The 26702-nt window shown below is 40.1% G+C and overlaps 1 protein-coding gene across 6 annotated transcripts in view; it reads left to right on the forward strand.

Moving 5' to 3' along the window:
* ANKRD44 (ankyrin repeat domain 44) overlaps positions 1-26702 on the forward strand; it is a 170232-nt gene that overhangs the window by 73032 nt on the left and 70498 nt on the right. For all 6 annotated transcript variants that reach the window (XM_087707555.1, XM_087707561.1, XM_087707588.1 and 3 more), the window contains exons 3-7: positions 4784-4862; positions 14239-14309; positions 20984-21184; positions 21490-21577; positions 25647-25789. In XM_087707555.1, coding sequence (XP_087563681.1) covers positions 4784-4862; positions 14239-14309; positions 20984-21184; positions 21490-21577; positions 25647-25789 — 582 coding nt within the window. The remainder of the gene's footprint in view (positions 1-4783; positions 4863-14238; positions 14310-20983; positions 21185-21489; positions 21578-25646; positions 25790-26702) is intronic.

Here is a 26702-nt window from a genome sequence, read left to right on the forward strand (position 1 = left end):
ATATTGCTCAAAGTTCCAATTTATTAATTTGATTTGATTTGATTTGTCTTGTATGCCGCCCACTCCCGAAGGACTCCGGGTGGCTCACAATAGACAAGGGAAAGGGGGAAAACTAGACAAAGACAACACTTTAAAAACAAAACCACAACATTCACAATTTCCGTGGGGCTGGATATTTCACAGGCCCCCCGGGCCAGCTGCAGCAGCCAGGACTTGGTGGCTTTGTGGAAGGCCGGGAGGGTAGTAAGGGTCCGGATCTCCACAGGGAAATCATTCCAGAGGGCTGGAGCTGCAACAGAGAAGGCTCTCCCCCGGGGGGGTCGCCAGCCGACATTGGCTGGCAGATGGAATCCGGAGGAGACCTAACCTGTGAGATCTAATCGGTCTGAGGGAGGTAATTGGCAGGAGGCGGTCTCTCAGGTAAGAGAGTCATGTTGGCACATCTGGGAAAACCCAAATCTGAAAGCTTCCCGGTTTTCCCCATCCAGTTGAAAGACTGGTAAGAAAATGTATCTAAGCCACAGTCATATATCAAAACTTGGAAAAGGCAAAGAATCTTGAGAGCACAAATAATATTGATGGACAGATTGGATTTTTGCAAAAGAAAGAAAGAAAAGGAAAATGCCCCCCCCCCAAGCTATTTGTTTGAAACAATTCGGACAGAAAGGGAGAAAGCACAGAAGTGACAAACACACTCAAACACTAACTTTACATTTGGTTTTGGACTTGAAAGGATTGTGTTTTTAAAGGAGTCTTGGCGCATGAAGATTTGCTTCGTCCGAGTGTCTTTTAACCAACATATTTTAAGCAACTCCAATTAACGAGAGGTGGAATGCAACAAGGGAGAAAGATCAAGAAAAATGCACTAACAATCTCCTCACTGACAATTGATAACCTAATCTTGCCTGTGTGGGAAATTTTAATTAATCAACTGCCATAAATCAGAACTTGGAAAAGCAGGAGGAAAGAGAAACATACCTGAGTTTGGCTGTATGCAAGTTTGTTCCAATTAATATATTTTGAGCAATTATAACTAACAAGAGGTGGAAAATAGCAAGGAAAAATAATAACAAAATCAAGAACTGGGAAATACGAAGTCTTTTTTTCCTCTTTTGTCTGCAAAAGATCAAGATGGCTCCAGCTTTTCTTCCACTTCCACAGTAGTTGAATTAAATAAATTTAAGGTGGACCAGAACCTCGAAATAAGATTTCTATAACTAACTACAATTTTGGAACTGGACATTAAAGAAGAACAAAAGACCAAGATGGCTCTTGTCGCTCTTCCCCACAGCAGATGAAGTAGATAAATTTAAGGTGGACCAGAACTCTGAAATGAGAACTGTATAACTAACTGTAACTTTGGGAATGGACATTATGGAAAGGTGGGAATTTGAAGAACTACGTGAAATTATAAAAAATATGCATAAATCATTAAAATCAAGCCTAAATAGAATTCTGAATTCAGAGAAGCAGGTATTTAAAGAAGAAGGGAAGGAAGAAGGGAGGAGAGACAATGAAGGGGTAGAAAAGATGGGAAATAAAAAGCAGACAAAAAACTCAATTGGGCTTGGCAGTGGTATAGGGAAAAATGTCCCAACAAAAAGGAATAACAAGCAGATAAAAGATGTTTTGGAGATTGACAGTGGCATAAGGAAAATTGAAGTAGGAAGTTACGCCCCAACAAAGGGAAATAAAAAAGATCTTTTTGACGGTGACTTGGGGAAAATTGAAGAGGATGGACATGTCAAAACAAAGAAAAGGGAGAAGGCAGGAATAGAGAGGGAGACAAATGCCTTACTAGGAAAAAAACCAGAGAACTAGAAATTGTTATATGGGAAAATATAAAGCTAAGATAAGGGGTTTATTACTAAATATGATAATAAAATGGAGTTGCTAACTGATTGAATATGATAAGGGAGAGATAATTAAATAAAGGTTAAAGCATATGGAAAATGGACAAATATGAATGATATGGGGAGATTGTAAAGCAGAAGTTTGTGATTCACTTTTATACATGATAATTGAACTGAATTGCTAATTGATTGAACATGACAATAGAAGGACGGTTAAGCATGGGTTAAATATATGAAACATGGACATATATAGAACTTTTAAGATGATGAACAAAGTGAGATGTGTACCACTTGTTATGCTATATAGTGGATTAAGGGAATTGTAATGAACATTGAACAGTAAGGATTGCTATTTATAGACAATTAAGGGTAATCTAAACCAAGATATGGAAAAATGGAGAGGCAACATGAAACATACTTACAATGGGAAACTAGTGAGATTTAAAGACAGAATCACAAAGTGGGGCCATGTAAGGATATATAATTATATAAATATAATGATGAGAATAGCTGGGAATTGTAACCAGGTCTACATCTCGGCCAAAATTAGGCGGGTAGTGGTGGTGGTTTAAAAACACAATGACTATATATGTATACTTTTTTGTTCTCTCTTTAAAAAAAGAAGGAGGAGGATATATGTTAAAATGAAATATGTATATTGAAAAGGAATTATAAATACCATCAAAATAAAATGGAGCTCGCTCAGAAGCTGAAATACACCAAATAAATGAGATGAAGAGTGTGAAGTAGAAAGAGGTAAATGAATAAGAGAGGGATAGGAAAGAGGGCAGGGGGGGAAGAGGAGGAGAGGAAGGAGGAGTGGAAAGGGGAGAGAGGAGAAGGAGAGAGGAAAGGGAAGTAGAGAAGAAAAGGGTGACAGAGGGAAGAAAGGAGGTAAGGAGGAGGGGGAGAGAGAGAGAGAAGAAAGTGATGGATAAGGTACAAAGATGGTGTATGGAGAGCAGAAGAGCCAATAATTATTTTTGGGAGTTGATGGTAAGATGAATTGATGTAAACATTTAATAATACCATACGATGTTGGCTATGTAATAGTATACATGTGGTTATAGGTTATGAAAATGAAAAAATAAAAAACTTTATATATAAAGAAGTCTCCACCTGTCATTCTGTCTTCTGCATTGATTTTCGAGAGTAAATAAGACCTAACCATTATTTTACACCGATTTAAGCCTACAGAAAGAGTCAGTTTGGTGTATTAAGGCATCAGGCTAAACTTTGGGTGGGTCTCTTCTCAACCTAGGAAATCATTTATTTATTTATTTTGAAAAGTTTTTTTATTTTTTATTCTCTTACATAGAATTATAGGTATACATTCACATGGTTATTCTTCTTTTTTACATTTGTCATTCTTATACATTTATTATTCCATTTAAAAGGTTATAACATACAGCTTTATTTACCATCCCATCCGCCTGTTTTAACACCACCTTATTTTCCTTTCCTTTTCTCCCTCTCTCCCTTCTCTACTTCCTTCCTTCCTTCTCTCTTTTCCCTTCCTTCTTCCCTTACCTCTTCCCTACCTCTACTCTTTTTCTTCCCCTTCCTACCCTCTCTCCTTCTCTTTCTCTCACCCTCCTCTCCTTACCTCTTCCTTCCTTCCCTCCCTCTTCTTCCTCTCATCCTCTCTTCCTTCCCCCCCCCCCGTTGTTATAGGTGTCTCTTTCAAATCTCAATTTGTGTTTTCTTGGGATGGTATTTCCGTAAACCCAAATATAGTTTAGTATAATTTCTTATTCCCTTTCCTTCGCTAATCTATCCTAACTACATTTTCCCTCCTTTATATCTCACTCTTGAATATATACTTGTATATTTAGTACTTTCTTTTCTGTTTCCCCCCTCTGCCCCCCCTTTCCCATTTCATAATGTCTCGTCTGGGTTCTGTATCGTCTAGGAAATCATTTCTAAAAAACCTTACCAAGAAAACTTCAGGGGCTAAACCAGATAGTTGCTTGGAGTCAGTATTGTACCACCTCTCTCTTTAAAAAAAAGTTCTACACCACTTCAAAATTATGCTCTTGTCACCTCAAGTCTGGATTATTGTAACACGCTCTACATGGGGCTACCCTTGAAAAGCGTTCGGAGACTGCAGTTAGTTCAGAATGCAGCCGCGCGGGCGATATTGAGTGTGCTGAGTACACCCACGTTACACCTATCCTCCGTGAACTGCACTGGCTACCTATTGGTCTCCGGACTCAATTCAAGGTGTTGGTTATTACCTTTAAAGCCCTACTTGGCTTAGGGCCAGGATACCTTCGAGACCGCCTGCTGACACATACCTCCCAGTGGCCAGTAAGATCCCATAGATTGGGCCTCCTTCAGATGCCGTCGGCCAAACAATGTCGGCTGGCGGGCCCTCGGAGGAGAGCCTTCTCGGTGGCTGCTCCGACTCTTTGGAACCAGCTCCCCCTGGAAATCCAGACCATACCCACTCTGATGGCCTTCAGGAAAGCCGTAAAAACTTGGCTGTTCCGGCAGGCCTGGGGCTGTTGACCTCACTGTTGAGGTCCGGCCCCAACTAGAATGAATGTATGAGGGGTGTCTGTTGTTTTAAATTGTTTTGTCGTTATGTGCTTTTTATATTTCTTGTAAGCCGCCCGGAGTCCTTTGGGATTGGGCGGCATATAAAAATTACAAATAATAAATAATAAATAGTAATTGATAATTGATAATTGATAATTGATAATTGATAATTGATAATTGATAATTGATAATTGATAATTGATAATTGATAATTGATAATTGATAATTGATAATTGATAATTGATAATTGATAATTGATAATTGATAATTGATAATTGATAATTGATAATTGATAATTGATAATTGATAAATAAATAGTCTTAGCTTCCTAGAACATACTCAAGATCTGCAATGGCCTTTTTAAACCATTCTTTTCTTTTTTCTTTTAGGACACGGAGAAGCGCACCCCGCTCCACGTTGCTGCTTTCTTGGGAGATGCAGAGATTATTGAGCTCCTTATCTTGTCCGGTATGTATATTTCCTGTTCGATAATTCTGAATGCAAAATGATTGACATGCTCATAAATGCTACGGAAATGAAATGCCTCATTTGGTAATGCAAACGAAGAGGTTTAATATATGTAATACATCAATTGCTACATCTGCTCTCCCAGCTTGTACCCTCCATATATATTGAATTTCAATTTCCATGCCAGCTGGGATTTACTCGTTGAATATGTGAGGGCCACCAGCATAAGAAAGCCCGCAATATATGTCTGGGTTTGTAACTACACACCGTTACCTTTTTTTTGCTGAAAGCATTCTAAATACTACTTTTTCCAGTGTTCAGTCTGTAGCAACTTGGCACGTTAAGCTTCTGTCAAACACCGCTTTGGCTCAGAATGATTTTTGTAGCTGATTACTTGTTAATGCCAGAATGTTAGCCAAATAACTTTTAAAAATGAACAGTAATGCCATTTTTTTTTCATAACCCAATATAAAGACTGCATATATTGCAATGAAGAACTCAGTGGAAAGCTTATTTTATTTAATCACTTTGAAACGTTGGCTATGTTCTCTGGTGCTGGAATGCCTTGAAAAATTCTGTGGTTCTGAAAGCAGCTTTTTGCAATCATGTGTACTCTGGAGTTTAGACTACTGATTACACTACTCTGAGCTATTGTGGCTCCCTTAGGTGGGGTTTATGGAGTTGTTGCCAGCACATTTAGTGAGCACATGGTTGCAATCACCTGGTACAAGACTAGTCTTTGAGACAATTCTTGCCCGATCCCAGTAATATGTGCCAGTCAAATATTTCTGATAGCATTTAACTCTTAATAAATGATTCTAGAGCCGAGGTGGCGCAGTGGTTAAATGCAGCACTGCAGGCTACTTCAGCTGACTGCAGTTCTGCAGTTCGGCGTGTTCAAATCTCACCGGCTCAGGGTTGACTCAGCCTTCCATCCTTCCGAGGTGGGTAAAATGAGGACCCGGATTGTTGTTGGGGGCAATATGCTGACTCTGTAAACCGCTTAGAGAGGGCTGAAAGCCCTATGAAGCGGTATATAAGTCTAACTGCTATTGCTATTGCTATTGCTCAGTCCAAATATCACTAATTCTAAATCCTTTCTAGAAATCCAGAATTTCGTAACTACCTATGTCTAAAAAATAAGAAATGTTCCATTATCACGTTAAAAAGAAGACAACCATTTGTTTCCAATACACTAGTCTGAGTGCTTCTGGTTTGTAATCAAAACAGGCTTGTTATCGAAACAAGTCAGAAATAGGAAACACAAGGTTTTTAATAATACAAGAAAATGTTTCTTTAAAGTATTAGATTTAAGTGGGCATTTTAATTTAGACAACTGCCCCGAAAGGAATAAAGACTGGAAGTGGTGGTGATAGTGGTAATGGTGGGTTACTGAGAAGAGAGACATTGAAAGGAGTGCACAAAACAGCATTTTTTTCTGAAGCATTTTCTTAAAATTAGTACCACATGGGGCTTCCCTTGAAGATCACTCAAAAGCTTCATCTGATCCAAATGCAACATCATTGGCATTCCTTGGTATGCCCGTGTAACACTTCTGCTTCACAAGTTGTGTTGATAGCAAGTTTTATTTCCAACCAGGTGTGATTGAATGTGCTGGTTATCTATGAAGCCCTACGCGGGCCTGGTTACTTTGTCTTCCATGGTATCTGTCCGGCTGATTTGAACTGGCATATTTGGCATGCTCTGGGTACTTTTGTTTAAACCATGCCATCTGACACAGCACCTGCCATCTGGAATTAAGTTCCCCCGAGAACTGTATGGTCCCCACCCTTCAAGGCTCGGCCTTTTGCGCATGCTTTCCTGGAACCCCATATTTAGATTGTGCGGGTTTGATTTTGCTCCTGTCTAATCTGCGGTCTTTTATTTCTTGTTTTTGCTTATTTTTTACACTGTTTTATTCCTTTTAATGTTATCTTTTTGTGAACCTCTCAGAGTCATTGGAAATTGGATAGTATGCACCACAGTGGCACAGTGATTAGAATGCATAACTACAGGCTACTTCTGCTGCCGGCTGGCTGCCTGAAATTTGGCAGTTCAGATCAAGGTTGACTCAGCCTTCCATCCTTTTGAGGTGGGTAAAATGAGGACCCAAACTGTTGGGGGCAATATGCTGACTCTGTAAACCACTTAGAGAGGGCTTTAAAGCACCTGGGTACCTGAGAGACCACCTCCTGCCAATTACCTCCCTTAGACCGATCAGATCTCACAGGTTAGGTCTCCTCCGGATTCCATCTGCCAGCCAATGTCGGCTGGCGACTCCCCGGGGGAGAGCCTTCTCTGTTGCAGCTCCAGCCCTCTGGAATGACCTCCCTGTGGAGATCCGGACCCTTACTACCCTCCCGGCCTTCCGCAAAGCCACCAAGTCCTGGCTGCTCCAGCAGGCTGGAGGGCTTGTGAAATATCCAGCCCCACGGTAACTGTAAATGTTGCATATTTTAAAGTGTTGTTTTGTCTATTTATCCCCTTCCCTTGTTTATTGTAAGCCGCCCGGAGTCCTTCGGGAGTGGGCGGCATACAAGACCAATAAACAAACAAACAAACACCATAAAGCTGTATATAAATCTAAAGGCTATTGCTATGAATGTTGAAGCTGTGAATGTTATAGCCTATTTCTTACCATGAGGATTTCTGTCAGAAAAGTATAAAACTCAGGTCTAATGAGTCTGATTAGTGAATCATAAAATGAGACGATTGAACATTTTCCCATGACCGGATCCCCATCAAGTTACTTTGAAGAGGGTTCACTGGTTGCATGTTCACTCCTTAACATTAACTATTGAAAAGATCCTTGGGAGTGGATTAAATAAGTTGTGATCGTACCTTAGAAGACCGAAGGAAGAGCTGCAGCCAGTGCAACTGCCTGACAAGTGAGACCTCCGTCTACAGAATAAATATAGCAGTGGTGGGTTTCAAAATGTTTTAGAACCTCTTCTGTGGGTGTGGCCTGCTTTGTGGGAGTGGCTTGCCAGCCATGTGACTTGAGTGGGAGTGGCTTGGCAATCATGTGTCTGGTTGGGCATGGCCAACTTGTAAAATGTGGTGAAACTCACTTAACAACACTCTTGCTTAGCAACCAAAGAGTTGGCTCAGAAACTCTGGCATTTGAAGCACGCAAGTCTTAAAGCTGTCAAATTACCCCTAACCCTTTAGGAAAAAAAACCCAGGGGTGTTCAAACTTGACAGCTTTAAGATTTTAAGGTTTAAATAGGACTCTTAGAGGCGGGTGGGGTGATTGGTGAGCCAGCCAATCAGTGACCGGCGGGCGGGGCAAGCGTTGTGCGGACGGGTGGGGGGAGGGAGGGAGCTGGAACCAGTTCTAAACTGCACGGTAGATTTGTGGAACCTCTTCTATAGAAGAGGTTAGAACTGGCAGGAACCCACCCCTGAAATAAAGGCAGAGAAAGTATTTCAGACGGGACCTTCCCCTATTTGGGGAAAAGTAAAAGTAAGGTAGGGAAGAGGTGCTTTCAGATTTTCAAGATACTGTTACTATAATCTTCCAATAAAAGTAGGTATAAGACTCAGGGTTCTAGTTTTCCCATCTGGACTACTTTGAAGGTCTTATGTTGGTAGATCAGAAATATCCTAATCTCTGCATTGATTTGATTTATGTGAAAGATACATATATATTTAAACATACGAGACTAGGCTTACAACAGTTTAAAACATTAATACTAAAAATAATAATAATAAACCAAGTACAAAGATATTGAGGTCTAACTCAAGAACTTCCCGACATAAAAATAATAGAAGCCAGGCTTACTTAACACTTTAATTTAAGGCTTGGTGGAACAGCCAGGTGTTTGTGTAAGGCCATCCAGATCTTGGGGGGTAACGGTGTCCCATAATGGAGAAGGCACATTTCATGGGTCCCATCAGATCGTAGTGTTTAAAAGAAGAGACCTGGAGCATGTCCACTTTACCCGTTCTTGTGTTTCAGGCAAAATAATTGAAGGTATGTGGTTTCACCAATGTTCTGCTTTTGGGCCATGTGTAGAGCTACCACCTCCAAAGTAGAAAAAGCCGGGCTAGATGAAGTGATAGTTAGAACTCAGCATAAAGCATCCTTGCACATTTCCACTCCTACACATCCTCTCCCCCCCCCACCCCCGAAATCATCCCAAGAAGGAGAATAAGAGTAAGGGGGAATAATATCTGCAGGAAATTGCTTCTAACGTAGTGCTTCATAGTTATTACAGTCCTTGACTTAACAACTACAAATGTAACAGTAATTTTGATTGCTAAGTGATGTGATTGTTAACTACATGACCAGACCTGATTTTACAATGTTTTTACTGTGATTGTTAAGTGAATCATCCAATTATTAAGCAAATCATGCAGTTGTTAAGTGGATCATGCTGTTGTTAAACAAATCTTGCTTCCCCTATGCTTGTCGGAAACTGGCTGGGAAAGTCACAAAACATGATTATAAGGAACAGCTTTGAGGGTGGGACATAAGTCATTTTTTTCCAGACCATCATAAATTCAAACCACAGTTAAATAGCAATAGCACTTAGACTTATACACTGCTTCACAGTGCTTTGCAGCCCTCTCTAAACAGTTTACAGAGTCAGCATATTGCCCCCATCAATCTGGGTGCTCATTTTATCCACCTTGGAAGGATAGAAGGCTGAGACAACCTTGAGCCAATGAGGAGTGAAGTCCTGGCAAGTCAGCAGAATTAGCCCGCAATATAGCATTCTAGCACCATGGCTCTTATGGTCATAACTCAAGGGCCACCTGTGGAAGAAGCCATATTTCAGCTTTTTTCTTTCACTCTCAGCTTTTCTCCCTGATGCTTCTTTACCGTATTGATAAAATTGACCTTCCTCCCCAAATAGTGTATAAGGATTACAGAGATAATGAATATGAACCCATTAGGATGCTTGAAATATGTTTTCTAAATGTCAAGCTTTGTTTTGTGCTTCACTATTGGTAGAGACATTGGTGCAAACATTGGGATACTGTTGTGATTCAGCAGCAGCTTGCTGTGAGTTGCGCCGGGATGCAGGAATAATGAGCAGCTGTTGCTCGTTAGGGTCGTCTTCTGCAGATAAAAGATGGGTGGTGCCATGCCTTAGTTGCAGAAGTCAATGTTCGTTCGTGGTTCGTCGTTTGTCATGTGTGGTTCATCGTTTCGAGATTTGGATAAGTGATTTGCTTTTTGTAAACCTGATTCAAAGAGGCACTTGGATAAGTGATTTGCTTTCTGTAAACCTGGTTTGCTGTAAGAGCTTTTTGTTTTTGCTTTTGCTGTGTAATGTTTTGCCAAAGACTTTATCTACATTTATTTTTGGGCTCGCAGCCAACTTGAGCCAGGACTGATAAAGATATTTCCTTTGAAGTTCTGTCTGACTGTCATCTGTGAACGAGCAGAGAGGGGGGGGGGGTCAGAACAGGATACTATGTTCAAAAATCTATTTTAGAGAACTCTTCCTTCTAAAATAGTAATTTAAGTTATCCTCAAAGGAAATAGGTGGCATACAAATGAAATAAAGTAACTGATTAATACATATGTATATCAATAAATAAACACACCTTTCCTTTTTGACCTGGAAGGACCATCCAATCATGTTTTGAGGTTTGGTCAATACTGACTTTTTGTGTTTGTGTGTGTTTTCTGACTGCTTCCTTCCTGCGAAACTCTGAAGTGCCACTATTTATCAAGGACATCACTGCTTGTACCCCCTTTTGAGTAATACCAGGTTACGACTCATAAATTATTTCGCTGTAGTGCCTCTCTCTATCAAACTAATGCATTTCCGTTGGTTAAAAATAGCCCTACATTTTGGAGGCTGCTTCATAAAGGATGGATCGGTTGAATACTGATCTGCATAAACAGCAGACAGCAAAACTCCTCAAATCTTTTCGGTTCATTTTTTATATTTAAAGTAACGCAAAGAAGGATTTATAACCTGTAGCAGTCCTGCTGGGGAAGCTGGACCCTGCAAAAAAGAATTGGCCCATTGCATTTCCCTCAAGACTCAGGAGAGACATTTGGTGAAATATGTTCGTAGTTAGTCTTGTGGCACCTGAACTGGTGCACCAGCAGTACAAATAAACATAGCATGTAATGAATAAAGCATACGTCCTTTGCATTGAGACATATCAGGAATGGGCCTCTGGGTTACCATTAAACAGAAATTATTCAGAGTTAAAATGATGCAGAAGACCAGCAGCCAGATGTCTCAAAACAGCACGGTGAAACTGTAGCCAGCGTGACTGTTTATGTAGGTTGAAGCTGTCAGACTGAGCAATAGCAATAGCTATAGCAGTAGACTTATATACCGCTTCATAGGCCTTTCAGGCCTCTCTAAGCGGTTTACAGAGAGTCAGCATATTGTCCCCAACAATCTGGGTCCTCATTTTACCCACCTCGGAAGGATGGAAGGCTGAGTCAACCCTGAGCCGGTGAGATTTGAACCGCTGACCTGCTGATCTAGCAGTAGCCTGCAGTGCTGCATTTAACCACTGCGCCACCTTGGCTCTTGTAAGACTGAGACTGAGATTCTGAGGCGGGGGGGGGGGGATAAAAGGATTTTGGAAATCCTGCTTGAATTTATATACAACCGAATCACAGGACCCATGTTTTCCCGTCAGGGATTTATGGTTCGATACCTGAATTATTTAGCATCAAAAGCCCCCCCCCCCAAAAAAAAAGTTGCCTGCTCTCTAAGTCTAGCAGCCATTTCTCTTAATTTTGAAAATTGAAAACCATTTGGACGAGACAGATATCTATCCGCAGCTTGCTGCAAAGAGAAAAGGGCTACCCTTCTCCCCTTTCTGCCACCCTGACAAAAATAGCTCTTGCTTGCATAAAATTAGTTTTGGCACGAAGAAGACACCCCCTCCTCCTCCCCCCAATGTTAATTTATTTATGTATGTGATTAAATTTTTATACCATCAAGGGCCCACGGTCTCATAGCAGTATAAATCTCCCCTCCATGTTTGCTGTGCCCCTGTTGAAATCACCCCGTCAGCACCGCTTTAAATTTAATAAAGAACCATGTTATGATATGATTATTAGCTACACAATTCAGATTAGGTTGCTTGATACTTGCTAGCGGTGGGCCAAAGGCGGTTTTCATCAGCACAGCAAACTTCAAAGAGAAGCTTGGCTCTTTGAAGCTACTAAAATGAATGTCTTAGCACATCTGCAGGACGCTTAATATTGGTTAGGACTGTGTTAGATTTGTTAAAGGGTGAGTTGCACAGTGACAGTTCTACCCCGAGGTTCCAAAGAGTTACAAGTGCTCTGATTAGCGTGGTCCCTACTCCCCCAATTCAGTATTGTGTTATCAAATACAGAATATTAGCCAGATAATCAGGAAGGAGCACTTGGTTTATGGATTCATGTTCTCCTGTCAACCAGTACTGTCTTGTCGCTGAGTGTAAGGTTTGATTTGATTTGATTTGATTTATTGCATTTCTATGCCGCCCTATTCCCAGAGGGACTCAGGGCAGCTCACAAACCAAAGTAAGGGGGGGGGGGAATACAAACATGGAGGAAAGACAACGGACAAACAACTACAACAATTTAAAAACAGTCAACAACCACACAATTCGAGCGGGGGCAGGGAACTCATCAGCCCCAGGCCTGTCGGAACAGCCAGGTTTTAAGGGCTTTGCGGAAAGCCTGAAGGGTGGTGATAGTCCGAATCTCCACGGGGAGCTCGTTCCAGAGGGCCGGAGAAGCCACAGAGAAGGCCCTCCTCCAGGTAGTAGCCAAACGGCATTGGCCGGTAGATGGAATTCGGAGGAGGCCTAATCTGTGGGATCTAATGGGTCTATTGGAGGTAATTGGCAGCCGGCGGTCTCTCAAGTACCCAGGTCCAATATCATGAAGGGCTTTTATAAGTGACGACTAGCACCTTGAAGCGTATCCAAAGACCAATAGGCAGCCAGTGCAGCTCGCGGAGGATAGGTGTGACGTGGGTGTACCGGGGTGCACCCACAATCGCTCGCGCGGCTGCATTCTGGAAGGTGCAGAAGCAGATCTCTGAGAGCTGCTGGTTGAGACTTATGGAAGTTGTAACCTAAAATATGTTGCCTAATAGTGGTCCAGAGGAATTTTATGTAACAGAGCCAGCAAGGCAGTATAAGGTTCAGGGTCACATAATTTTAAAATAAAAGGTAACTAATTTGAATGGCTCTTTTGCAGCAGTGGGAAAGGTTCCATTCTTAATCGGACATTCTGAATAGTTGCTTTTTAAATACATTTAAATACATCAATAAAATTGAATGTGCAGATAACTTCTCTGCGTTAGATAAACAACACCTTGCAAATTTGCAAAGGCAGAGGATGTGGAAACGAGATCTGATTAACAAGGCACCTACTATACTTCTGTGGTGTGTTTAGAAATGTGTTTCATTTCCCAGGAAAATTTACACATTATTTTTTTCAGAGATTGTAATCAAGCAATCAGTCAAGATGTGAATTCTCTTCTTTTTCTTTTCTTTTTTAAAGATATTGTATCCAAACTACATAAACTATTGGGCCTATTGATGACAAAAAAATTTCTTCCATCTTCTGTTTAAATCTTATTAAACAACAATAGGACACTAGGAATAGAAAACACAACGTTTGAAAAACAGCCTATTCACAGAATGAAAGGGATTTGGGTTGGAATGAAGAAAATAAGTAGTATTGATAAGGACTGTCTTTCGTTTAAAAAAGAGTAGAATGAGGATTCTATTATAGAATAGGGAAAAGTCACTTAGCTGAGATGGGCGGTTATAGAAATTGAATGAATGAATGAATGAATGAATGAAGGAAGGAAGGAAGGAAGGAAGGAAGGAAGGAAGGAAGGAAGGAAGGAAGGAAGGAATGTCCAGCTTATTTTAGGTTTTAGACAATGAATCTAATAAAGTAATAAAATACTGTCTCAGTGAAGCTATGACTTCTGGACCTTCCTCTGCTTCTTCACCTTCTCATTTGCTCCAGGTATAGATTTGGAGAGCAGTTGGCCAGGGCACATGAACTAAATTTTTGTACAAGTATGGATAGCCACAGAATAGGATGTGTATGAGCAGCATCAGTATCAACAATGCAAGTAATAGAACTGCCTGGTCTTTGACAGCGTTACAAGCAAACTGCTGATACCTTTCATGATTTTTTAGTAACTGGTTAAAGCATCAGGTTAGAAACCGTGAGACGGTGAGTTCTCTTTCCTGCTCCAGGATTATTTTGGGAATCAGCAACGTCACTTTGCCTTTGGTTATTAGCCATCTTGAAACAAATGTCAAAAATTGGGCAGTATGGTCTGGAACACGTTCTGTATTGCATGATGTTCTGTTCAGCAAACCTCACTTTTGGGTGATGTGGTATTTAAGAGATGTCCATTTGATTTTGCAGGAGCCCGTGTCAATGCAAAGGACAACATGTGGCTGACTCCTCTCCACCGAGCTGTTGCTTCAAGGAGTGAAGTGAGTAACACAGCCAATGCTTCAGCAATATGTGCTTCAGAAGTTTCAACTTTAAAAAAATGCTCTACTGTTACTCCATCCCTTGTACACATAAAGGAACGATTCAATATAATTGTCTATGTAATTCTAAGTTAGGTGTCTTGAATAATGGACTACTATGTATATGTTTAATGTGTTTACTTAGTAGTCAGCTGGATCAGGGAATCAAAGCTGGGAAGCAGGCATACTGGGGGTGGGGGGAGGAAGGAAAGGAGGAAGAGGGTATATGCTGCACAGTGACGTGCGGTCAGCTTTAGGGCTGGTGGGGCACTTTTTAGACGTGTGGACTTCAACTCCCAGAATTCCACAGCCAGGCATGCTCAGTTCCGATTGAAAGCGACAGCATTTTTCCCCCCTTGCAAAATAAGTTTTCCCATTCTTTTTCTTCTCCCTCCCCCTCCTTCCTCCCTCTCTCCCTCCCTCCCTCCCCCCTCTCTCAAACAGACACACGCACACACAGAGAACTTGGATCCCTCTCTCATTCACTCACTCTCAAACACAAACACAGAAGTTGGATTGGATATATTTTCCAAAGGCTTGAAAGCAGCTCCTCTGCCATACCCCCCCTTCCCCTGCTGCCTTCCGATCAAACTTTTGGAATTCCTCCCCCCTCCCCACACACGCACCTTTTCCAGCTGTTTCAGAGACGATTTCAACTCTGCTTCTCCCTGCCCTGCTCTGCCCTCCCCTCATGAAAGGCCAGAGCTCTGTCAGACTGAGCTAGTTGCTCCCAGAGAACTCTAAAAAGCCTCTAAAAATGCCCTCTACAGGAGGCGAGAGAATACGTGCCTCATTTGCATAAGGAATTTTTTGCTTGTTAACCCTTGCTTAACTCTTGAAAGGTGAAAAATTCCTTATGCAAAAGAGGCCCCTAGTTCTCTGGCCTCCTCCTATGGTTAACACAAAGCACTGTTCCAAGTCACTGTGAATCTGGCAGCAACTACCTTGGCTTTAATTATTTTTTAAAAAGTCTTTAAAATTCTTTCCTTTTCCTCATGAGTGGTGAGGCCACGCCTCCCTTGCCTCTAGTGACTGCAAGTCCCTGATGCTGCATTGGAGGTTATGTAGTGTAGCATTCACCACTACGTCTCTTGTGTCCTGTATTGTCAACTTATTCATGTGCCAGGAAGATGCAGCTCACTTGTATCTATAAGGCCCCAATAAACATTCTGCCTTCCTGTCAGCTTGAGATTTCCAAAGGGTTTATAAATAAATTAAGTTACAGTACAAGCTTCTTTACATTAACCGTTCGGTGACTAAATGGAAACATTTTCCATTTCCCCGGAATTCTTTGTAGCCCTGGTAATGATTGCATTGCATTCTCTGATGTGGTGATCATTTTTGTCTATGACACAGATGAATAAATGCTGGGTTTAACCTAAAAAAGGCTAGCATGCAAAGCTTTTGTGGTTTAGATGCACATATCTGGTTTACTTAATAGATTTAATGCCATGAAATATAACTCCATAGTCACTAATAGAAAGCATAAATATAGGAAACACGGACACTTACTTGAGAAGAGAGATAGAATTAAAAGTTGATCTCGCATGCTGATCCAGAATTTTGTTTCTGGAGAGGCCTGAATACCGTAATAAACATTCACCAAGTTCCCTTGTTGCTAGCAAGGAAACTAATTGAAAGCTATTTGAAAGTTTTCAAGTTTCCAGAGGCTTGAAGAGCATAAATGTCTTCAAGAAACAGAAGCTGAGATTTTTCTTTCTTCCATAATTATGAATCCAGTAATTGTACTGGATCCCAGCCTTCACTTTAGCAATAGCAATAGCAGTTAGACTTATATACCGTTTCATAGGGCTTTCAGCCCTCTCTAAGCGGATGACAGAGTCAGCATATTGCCCCCACAGTCTGGGTCCTCATTTCACCCACCTCGGAAGGATGGAAGGCTGAGTCAACCTTGAGCCGGTGAGATTAGAACCGCTGAACTGCAGATAACAATCAGCTGAAGTGGCCTGCAGTACTGCACTCTACCCACTGCGCCACCTCGGCTCTTTGCCAAAATAACTGGCGAGAAGGGAACTTCCGTTATCCCCCCTTTACTTTCTTTGTACACACAGGCAAAGGCTAGTGGATAAGTTGCAAATAAATACCACTTAAAAAGTAACAGGTGTAAGAGAAAAGTTTGGCAATGTGATTACAAAGCATATTAACTTAACCAGTTCAACCCCAACCCTGTTTTAGACGGCATGGTTACCTGCATTGCAGTCAATGGCAGAAAGAGAGAGATTCTCCCTAAAAGCACCCTCAACTATTTATTTCTTAACACAGAACTATGTAGTTTGCAAACTGGCTTGATATTGTCAGGTTGCTGACCAATACTGTCTTGTTACCAGTGTTGAAATAAGATTGCCAGGACTACCTCAACTGAAATTAGGAAATGATTCACAATTTATTAATCTCTATTTTGGTGCATGGAAACAAAACATGAACCAAAGTACCTTGAGCGACCCTTGCTTACTGTTTATTTCCTGAGTTGTATTAGGAGTGCACAAGTTGTGCTGTAAAAAAGGGAAACGGATCCAAACCATGCATTTGGTAAAGTAAGAGAGACTATAGAGCAGTGTTTCTCAACCTTGGTCACTTGAAGATGTCTGGACTTCAACTCCCAGAATTCCCCAGCCAGCGAAGAAATGACATCTCTGCCTTTGTTAATTGAGCACTTCGTGAACCTTGGGCTCAGAGCAAAGCTTATTTTTAACATGCTGATTGATACATTTAAAATCCCTAATGATTTTGACTATGAATATAATTAATCATTTATAATGTTCTTCACTGTAGCTAGCAGTCTTCTAAAGAGAGACTCTCTCTGAAAAAAGAACACAAGAGCCGAGGTGGCGCAGTGGTTAGGGTGCAGTACTGCAGGGCACTTCAGCTGACTGTTATCTGCAGTTCAGCGGTTCTAATCTCACTGGCTCAAGGTTAACTCAGCCTTCCATCCTTCCGAGGTGGGTGAAATGAGGACCCAGACTGTGGGAGCGATATGCTGACTCTGTAAACCGCTTAGAGAGGGCTGAAAGCCCTATGAAGCGGTATATAAGTCTAACTGCTATTGCTATTGCTACTTTTGCTAAAAGCGATTTCATTTTAAAAATAACCAGGAATAGATCATTTACCAACTTCCAACATCCTTGCAGAAAACATTCCTGAATTTCGCCCTTTCATGTAACAGGAAAAGTTATGTGATGTGATGAACCAATAAAACATGGCATAACTTTACCTTTAATGGAATGTTCCCAAGCGATTAGGATACCTGCTTAGATATGGACTGTATTAAAGGGAGACAGCAGTGTGCCAGAAAATAGTGTCCTGAAGGTTTGATTGTGCACTTTCTCCTCCCCTTCAATCATCTCTTATCAAAACATTGAAAATAATGCCCAATCCAGCAAAACCTGTTCAGCAAGTTTCCTTAGGTTTACTCTTTGCAAGTCAATTCTATCTTATCCTGTCGGGAGTTACTTTTTTTAAATAGCTCTGTATGGTATTTTTTATACTTAATATCTTATCCCCTCCTTCCTTTTACTCACTTAAGACTTTATAAGTGAGAGAAATAACCAGGAGCAGCTAAATTTTTATTTATAATGTGGTCCCATTCTAAGCTGCCATTTTGCAGGGTGTTTTCATTTTCCAAAGTTGGGTCTACACCAGCGGTTCCCAAACTTGGCAACTTTAAGACTTGTGGACTTCAACTCCCAGAATTCTCCAGCCAGCAGAGCTGAGCTGGCTGGAGAATTCTGGGAGTTGAAGTGCACAAGTCTTAAAGTTGCCAAGTTTGGGAACCACTGGTCTACACAATCCATGCCAATGAATTGGCTGTTGAGAAAGTCTTCTTTTTCAAAAGTTGCCAGCTTGGCTTTTCTCCAAAGATTGGTAGAATTGCTTTTGCAGCTATCTGGGTCCTTGCCAAGCCTAAGGGGGTTGGATTCTTAGAATTTGTTTCTAAATCTGAGTACTCTTTGGCTGCTACAGTATTGGAATTTCCCAGCTGTTGGCTTCTGGTAAAAGTCCACTGAAGAAACATTAGAAATCATAAGCTACAAATCCTTGAAAAGAAAGGAAGGTGGATAGAAATTGCCACTCCTTGGTTCATATTAATGGCATAATTTAACATCCATTTTAAAAGAAAAGCTATGAGCTTGACATAGAAGGTATTGGACTTGTTTCACCTGCTAAACCTGTTGGGTTTCTATTGAACGTGTTTAGATGGCTTCTAATCTGTCTCAAATATAGTTGAAGAGTTAAAAGTATTCATTTTTTTGTTTTGTTTTTGCAGTTCAGTTATATTTCTGTAGCTCACATATATATGTATAGGTATATTGATCATAATTCTGCTTTAAGCATATAATGAGTCTGAAGGGCCAATTGAAAGAATAGTGGAACCACAGTGTTGGTACAAATTCTGGAAGCTGCATGGTTTTCCACTAGACCTGCATTGTGGGCAGATGTCTGCAAGTCAAAAGTGTTCATGTAGCAGTCAGTGGGGAAACCACATAACTATATATAGCCAAATAATGTCCATGTGAATAAAATCATTGATTACAGATAATTTTCCCAGGTAAAATCCAAGTTATCTCAAGCTGAAAAGAATTTTCCACTCCTCCTTCTCCTCCCCCTCTCCCTAATAGTTTAATAAGATGCAAATTTTTCCCCCTTCCATTCTATTTCTTTGAGGGCCACCTGCGAGAAGCGGGTATACATACTGAGTTCTTGGCTTTCAAATCTTGGCTTGTTAGAATGAAAAAAAAGCCAGAATTCCCCAGCTCCACATCACATTAAAACACACTAAGAAGAAATTATGCTGTGGTTTATTTCATCCTTTGCAATGGCAGCAGAAGCAAAGTTGGAGTGATTCAACTCATTCACACGAAGCCAGAGTTCTTCAGAAGGCAGTGTGAAAAAGCTAACTACTATATAAACTAGATTAAACCAGTAAAAATGTACTTTTATTTTGCTATTTTTACACCCCAATCCCTTAAGGATTTTAAGTGACCCACAACTGAGTCCCCTTCGGGGAAAAGGGCGGCATATAAATGAAATAAATTCAATATAAATGAAATAAATTCAATTCAACTTTCTTCACTGCTTCTTCCTCTCAACACTGTTGAGAAACATTAAGCCAATCAGTGTCCCTTTAGCTGATCAATCATCAAGCTGCAAAGACTGTGTTCAGTCAGTGCCTCATCTCCCCTTTTCTTTTTTATTTGCATCAGTGGTGGGTTGTTTATCCCGTTCCAACCGGTTCGGTTGGAACAGGGCCGGCAGTGTCCTCGTGCACGCGCGCAGTTCACGCATGCATCGTAGCGCCTGCGCAATGCTCCAGCTGCTTGCGGAGAATCGCGCAGGTGCTGTATGTGCAATGCGCCTGCGTGGAAGTGCAGAAGCCTTCAAAGACCGGTAAGGATTGCGGGCGGGTGGGCCCTTCGCCGTTCCTGGAAGTTACTTACTTCTGGGTTCGCCGACCAACCGGTTCGCGGGAACCGCCGAGAACCATTTGAAACCCATCCCTGATTTGCATGTTGTACTGTATGCATTTGTTTGGTAATTTGTACCGTATGTATTTGTTTGGTAAATTATCTGGCCAAGTAGAGGGAGCTACAAAGCCACCAAAGCTTTGTCCTTTGGTACTTTTTAAAAAGTTAATAATAGCGCATCAGTCCTAAGGAATGACAGCTGATTCTCTGTGGGAGGAAGGAGAGGCTAGATTGAGCTAAGGAATTTGGAGGGAGGGTAAACAGAAGAATTCCCACAGTGGAAAATTGACAAGCCCTCCAGAGCTGTCAGCCTAGCAAAAGAGAAACCATTTTAAGTGTGATTTCATATACTCTCTACAGCCCAACCAGGTAGATATCAGCTCAGCTTTTAACTCCTGCCAATGCTGTACAATAACAGAAGTCTTCAGACTGGGTGCAGAGTACAGATTTGAAAGTGTTTTCAGTTACTTAACAATCCAAATCTAAGCCTACTGATAAGTAAGCTCCACTAAGTTGGAGGTGGCGCAGTGGTGGCGGGCACAGTGGTTAAATGCAGCACTGCAGGCTACTTCAGCTGACTGCAGTTCTGCAGTTCGGCTGTTCAAATCTCTCACCGGCTCAGGGTTGACTTAGCCTTCCATCCTTCCGAGGTGGGTAAAACGAGGACCCGGATTGTTGTTGGGGGCAATATGCTGACTCTGTAAACCGCTTAGAGGGGGCTGAAAGCCCTATGAAGTGGTATGTAAGTCTAACTGCTATTGCTATTGCTATTTAATTTTGAATAAACATGGTTGAATAATTAGTCTGGGAATGATGGAGTTTGCAATCCTACATATCAGGTTGGAGAAGTATTGGAGAAGTATGATTTTACAGGAAATCATACAGGAATATGAATTTATCTCTAGGTAGGATGTTGACTGTAGCATTTTCTTCCATATTGAGCACTGTTGGATTTAAACACTTCAGTCAAGCTAGAGGAACATTTCTATAGCTATTCAACACAGTACGCATAAAGGTAATGGGGTCCATTTTACTTTACGGGAGAGAAGTAATATATTTCGGTATAAGGCCAATGTTGGTATAAGATTTGTAAATCTAATCTGTAGTTTCTAACAAATGCTTCCCTTGTGATTTAATTGTGGGATCTTCTAGGAAGCCGTACAAGTATTGATTAAGCATTCAGCTGACGTCAATGCCAGAGACAAGAACTGGCAGACACCCCTACATGTCGCAGCTGCAAATAAAGCTGTGAAGTGTGCCGAAGTGATAATTCCCCTTCTGAGTAGTGTCAATGTCTCGGACAGAGGAGGTCGGACAGCATTACACCATGCAGCTCTGAATGGCCATGTTGAAGTAAGTGCCTTAAGAACATTGTTATTTTACTTTAGCCGCCCAGAGTCCTCCGGGATTTTGGGCGGCCTATAAATCTAATGAATTGAATTGAATTGAATTGAAATCTGTCTGGTCTGGCAAAACCATTTCCCTTTATGTGAGCTGTGAGCTGAACTCAGAATTTTTCTGCGAATTTGTATCCAATGGATTGGGTAAAACAAATCAATTAAAATACATTTGTGAAGTACAAATCAACATTAAGTCAATTGTTGCATAGTCTATAACTATTGACTGATGTACATTTGGGGATTGTTTGCTTGTTTTAGATGGTGAGTTTACTTTTGGCTAAAGGGGCAAATATTAATGCCTTCGACAAAAGGGACCGAAGAGCTTTACACTGGGCAGCATACAAAGGTAAGAGAGTTTTGTTTTTTCTTGCTAGCAAAATGTCTGTAATATGTTTGGCAATAAGTAGTAAGAGTCATAATAACTACAATACTCGAGATCTTCCCTTAATTTAATAAGCATATTTGAATTTCTTCTGTTGTTTGGTATATCCTTCTAATGCTGATGTTTGATCATTTATTTCTGTTTGTATCTTAGGGTGAAATAAATCCCTTTAAAGGTTTACATCATATTTTAAGGAGAAAAAGTTAAATGTCTTTAAATGAAAAGTAATATTTGCTCACTGTTCATTTGAATATTTTTAAAATATTTCAAACTTAAGTGGTTTTTCAACTCTTGTGTGGTTCAGAGTTCATGTAGTGATAAACGAAATATGCATTAGAGCCATTGCAGGTATCAGTGAAACTTTCTGTAGAGACCTCAGCATCTTCCTTCGCAGAAAGGCAGACTGAATCTTACCAGTAAGGACAAACAGTATTAAATTTTACAAACTGATGCTCATGAAATAGATGACCCTACACATAGTCTTCAAGCAGAAAGGAAAATCAAAATGCATTAATCATATGATACAGATATATAATTTATCCCCCCCAAAAACAAAAAAGAATTAAAGCAAAAGTGGCCCAAGACATTGGTTCACCGACAAATGCGCGCAAGACAAAAGCGCGCCGACAAAACCGTGGTGAGAAAACCACGATGTTGAAATCGCGCCCACAACAGCGCGCCGAGAAAGGCATGCCATCAACAAACAACGCGAAAACAAGGTAATAACCCTAACCCTAACCCTTAACTTAACCCTAATCGTGCTTTTGTGGGCGCGGTTTTGTCAGCGCGCTGTTGTGGGCACGATTTCAACATCGCGGTTTTCTCTCCGCGGTTTTGTCGGCGCGGTTTTGTCGTGCGCGCATTTGCCGGGTCACGCAAGACATTGCATCTGGGTCAAGCTGAAGTTGACGTATGTTATCAAGAATTGGATTTTTTAAGAAGAACCCTCAAGGATACTGACTTTGAAAAAAATCATGCTTTTTTTAAAACTACAGTATGTTGAAATCACAAGTAGGAAAGTATCTTTGCACTGAATCATATCCATAATTTATATCGGAGAGAGTGTGTAATTTATTATGTATAGAATTTCATCTTATAAGATTGACTAAGGAAACTATCTTTTAGAAATGTTGCTTTCAATTAGTTAGCGCTCTTGATCAGGAATCCATGTGTTTTGCTGAAAGATCTTCCCCTTTGGTGACTTACAAAAGACTTCTCTATATGTTAGCTGAAAGGCAAAAATATGGAAAAATATCAAGGTCATTAGTATTTGAAGCTCATCTCTTAGATTTAACAACCATATTCTGCTGCACAAAGACTTTTGCTCTTAATTGATGCTTTCTTTTGCAAAGCTTTGTAGGCAAGTTTGCTGAAAACGGTTGGGACAGTTTTTGAAGAAATTACTGATATTAGTTTGACGTTGTCATTATGCAGTGATGCCTGTTCAGGAACTGCAGTTTGCAGAAATGCAAGATGATTTATCTATAGAGGCAGACAATCTTAAAAATAAGTGTGGGTCCATTGTTCAAAAATATCTTCCAGTATGTGTAATATTAAAATAATGTTCCCCTCCTCTACTTGTAAGTCGAATGTGTGGTTTTCTGCTTTAATTGTAATATTGAGTTCCTTTTAGTTCCCTGTAGCGTCCAACTTTCAACATCCCAGCCTGTCAATTTAAAAAAAAAAAAAATCAAAATGAAAGTTTTTTCCATAGAGAATTCCAAAATCTTATTTGAAATCTTTGTAACTTTCCAAAATCAAATTTTTAATTAGCCTTTTGCTATCTATTAAAACAAACGAAGCCCTTAAGCTTGTATTTAAAATTTATTTTGGTAAGGATCGAAGGAAACTTGCCTGTTTTTTTTCTCCAGATTTGTCAATCCAGTGGTTCCTTATAACTGAAGAGCAGTTAACAAGTGATTTTTAAAAGTGATTAGCAAAGAGATGAGAACCCAGTTTTAAAGTTGGCAACTATGGTTTGAGAAGGTGGCTATTCCCTTCTCTCCCAAATCTCTAAACCCACTGGAGATTGCTGTCTTGTGAAGTCCTTGCAAGGAACAGCTGTACTGTAGATTCCCTTGTCAGCAATTCCAAAGCCTTTCCGTGTCTAGAAAGAAATTACAAAGAGTTGATTTACTCGGTGGCATTTTATTTTGCTGTGCTTCTTGACTCCACTTTTAGTGGAGCTGTCTTCAGTTCACCATTTCTTCCCCTGAAATCCAAAAACTCAGAACTCTCAGTCAGCCTCATCTTTAAATACTGCTGTTTGTAGGATATTTGAAAAGGGGATTACTAACCAATCATAAGCATCAATAGAGTTAACAGTTAAGGAAAAGAAAATATATTAATAGTTATTTATAACTATATAACTATGAAGAGCCGAGGTGGCACAGTGGTTAAATGCAGCACTGCAGGCTACTTCAGCTGACTGCAGTTCGGCTGTTCAAATTTCACCGGCTCAGGGTTGACTCAGCCTTCCATCCTTCCGAGGTGGGTAAAATGAGGACCCGGATTGTTGTTGGGGGCAATATGCTGACTCTGTAAACCGCTTAGAGAGGGCTGAAAGCCCTATGAAGCGGTATATAAGTCTAACTGCTATTGCTATTTACTGTACTGTGAAATTCAACAGAAACCAATACAGTTCTAGGCTGCATAAACAGAGGGATAGAATCAAGATCACATGAAGTGTTAATACCACTTTATCATGCCTTGGAAAGACCACATTTGGAATACTGCATCCAGTTTTGGTCGCCATGATGTAAAAAAAGATGCTGAGACTCTAGAAAGTGTTCAGAGAAGAGCAACAAAGTTGATTAGGGAACTGGAGACTAAAACATATGAAGAACAGTTGCAGGAACTGGGTATGTCTAGTTTAATGAAAAGAAGGACTAGGGAAGACATGATAGTAGTGACCAATATCTCAGGGGCTGCCACAAAGGAGAGGAAGTCAAGCTATTCTCCAAAGCACCTGAAGGCAGGCAAGAAGCAATGGGTGGAAACTAATCAAAGAGAGAAGCAACTTAGAACTAAGGAAAAATTTCCTGACAGAACAATTAATCAGTGGAACAAATTGCCTCCAGAAGTTATGAAAGCTCCAACACTGGAAGTTTTTAAGAAGATGTTGGATAACCATTTGTCTGAAATGGTATAGGGTTTCTTGCCTAAGCAGTGGGTTAGACTAGAAGACCTCCAAGGTCCCTTCCAACTCAGTTATTCTATTCTATTCAAGAACAATTATCACATATTAATGACCCTTTTTTGTAATCTTTTCTTTCGCTGCCATGTATATGATGGTAACTTGATTATTATGAAAACAGTAATTCACAGCACAACAATTTAGCTGCTTAATAACAGAAAAAGGTGAACTAATTAGCATTCAAATTTTAAAAAGCCTTTTCATAAGATCTTCCCTGTGAAAGTGAAACACAATTGGAGTAATTACATTAGATTAGAAGAAGTATAAAGAAAAAAATACAGTTCCTTAAAAACAGCTATTCATGTTCCTTTATCTAACTGAAAAAAATGCAACTTTTGAATTGTCTTAAAAATGCAAGTAAGCCCAAAATAGAATACAGTGGAATTAAAATAATTTTGTTTTTTAAAAAGGGAAATGATTTATGTGAAGATCTCTTCAGTTTTGGATTTTCTTAAAAATGTCTGTTGTTGCTTTCCATTTTCTTTTTTCAAAGGGCTAAAGATAACTTGAAGGGTTATAGGTCTGTGTGTGTGTGTGTGTGTGTGTGTGTTACAATTAACCTTCCATCTTAAGATACATTGATTGGTTTTATTGTCCTGTCCAGGAACAACAATCATCCAGGATTTTTTATATTTTATATGCATCCTATAAAATTAGATTTCTCATCTTCCTTCACTTGTCTTAAACATGCACACTAACAATTGTCTAATGAATGAGCATATTTTGTTTGAGACTGAGTTATGAGCCTAGAGTGGCATACCAACAATGAGGGCCATATTAAATTGCGCTGCCAAGATAGACACACAAGAAATACTACATTTTCCTTGCCTTTTTTAGGCCACTTGGAAGTTGTTTCATTATTGATCAGTCATGGGGCTGAAGTGACATGTAAAGATAAGAAAGGTTACACTCCACTTCATGCTGCGGCATCCAGTGGCCAGATCGGCATAGTGAAACACTTGCTCAATCTTGGTGTGGAGGTAAGAAGTTGTTAATATTACTTTTAACATTGAATTGTTTCTAAATCCTGACTGTTTAAGCTTTAATTCTTGTATAAAATGAATGAATGGGCGCTTTTAAAAATGTTTGCTATCTTTGACAAGGTTGATGAACCATTCTTTGGATTATAAATTATTTTAAATTATTATGGATAATGATATTATCTGTGGAGCCATGGTGGAGCCATGGTTAGAATGCAGTATTGCAGGCTAATTCTGCTGATTGCTGACTGCTAGCAGTTCGGCAGGTTGAATCTCACGGGCTCAAGTTTGACCCAGATTTTTGGGGAGCAATATGCTGATTCTATAAACTGTTGAGACAGGGCTGTAAAGCACTCTGAAGCAGTATATAAGTCTAAGTGCTATTGCTATATTAATATGGCGTAGTTGTTGAGAGTAACAGCCACAAATTTAATTCTCCAACTTCCTTTGTCCCTTAGACTTGATATAATAATAAAAATATACCATATGGTGGTACCACTGAAGCATGTGATGTACAACAGACCATATCCACTTATAATAAAATGAGGATAATTGCTCCTATGTGATTGGAGAAATTTTCTTCATTATCTCCCTTAATTTATTACATAAGTAATCTGTTTCAACATTGACAGCTTTAACCTAGATAACTATATTATTATTTTTTCTTTTCCTTCTTTTTCTGTTTTTCTTTTTATACCACCAAGTAACATATGTCCAAGTTTGAATGAATCTAAGCAAAGATAAGATTTTTACAATATCCAACATTTTTGTGCAAATCTAAAAGCCTGGGAAAGATGCAATTTCTTGAAAATAATGCAATCTTTTTTCTTTCTTTTTTAAAGAAAAGTATTGTGATTTTTATTTACAGTTTTCCTACTTGGAGGAGCTCAAAACAGTTCGCAACAGAACAATA

This window comes from Thamnophis sirtalis, unplaced genomic scaffold, assembly GCF_051295495.1.
Source record: "Thamnophis sirtalis isolate CommonGarterSnake01/CBP01778 unplaced genomic scaffold, rThaSir2_p1.2 scaffold_1, whole genome shotgun sequence".
NCBI classification, from domain to species: Eukaryota; Metazoa; Chordata; class Lepidosauria; order Squamata; family Natricidae; genus Thamnophis; species Thamnophis sirtalis.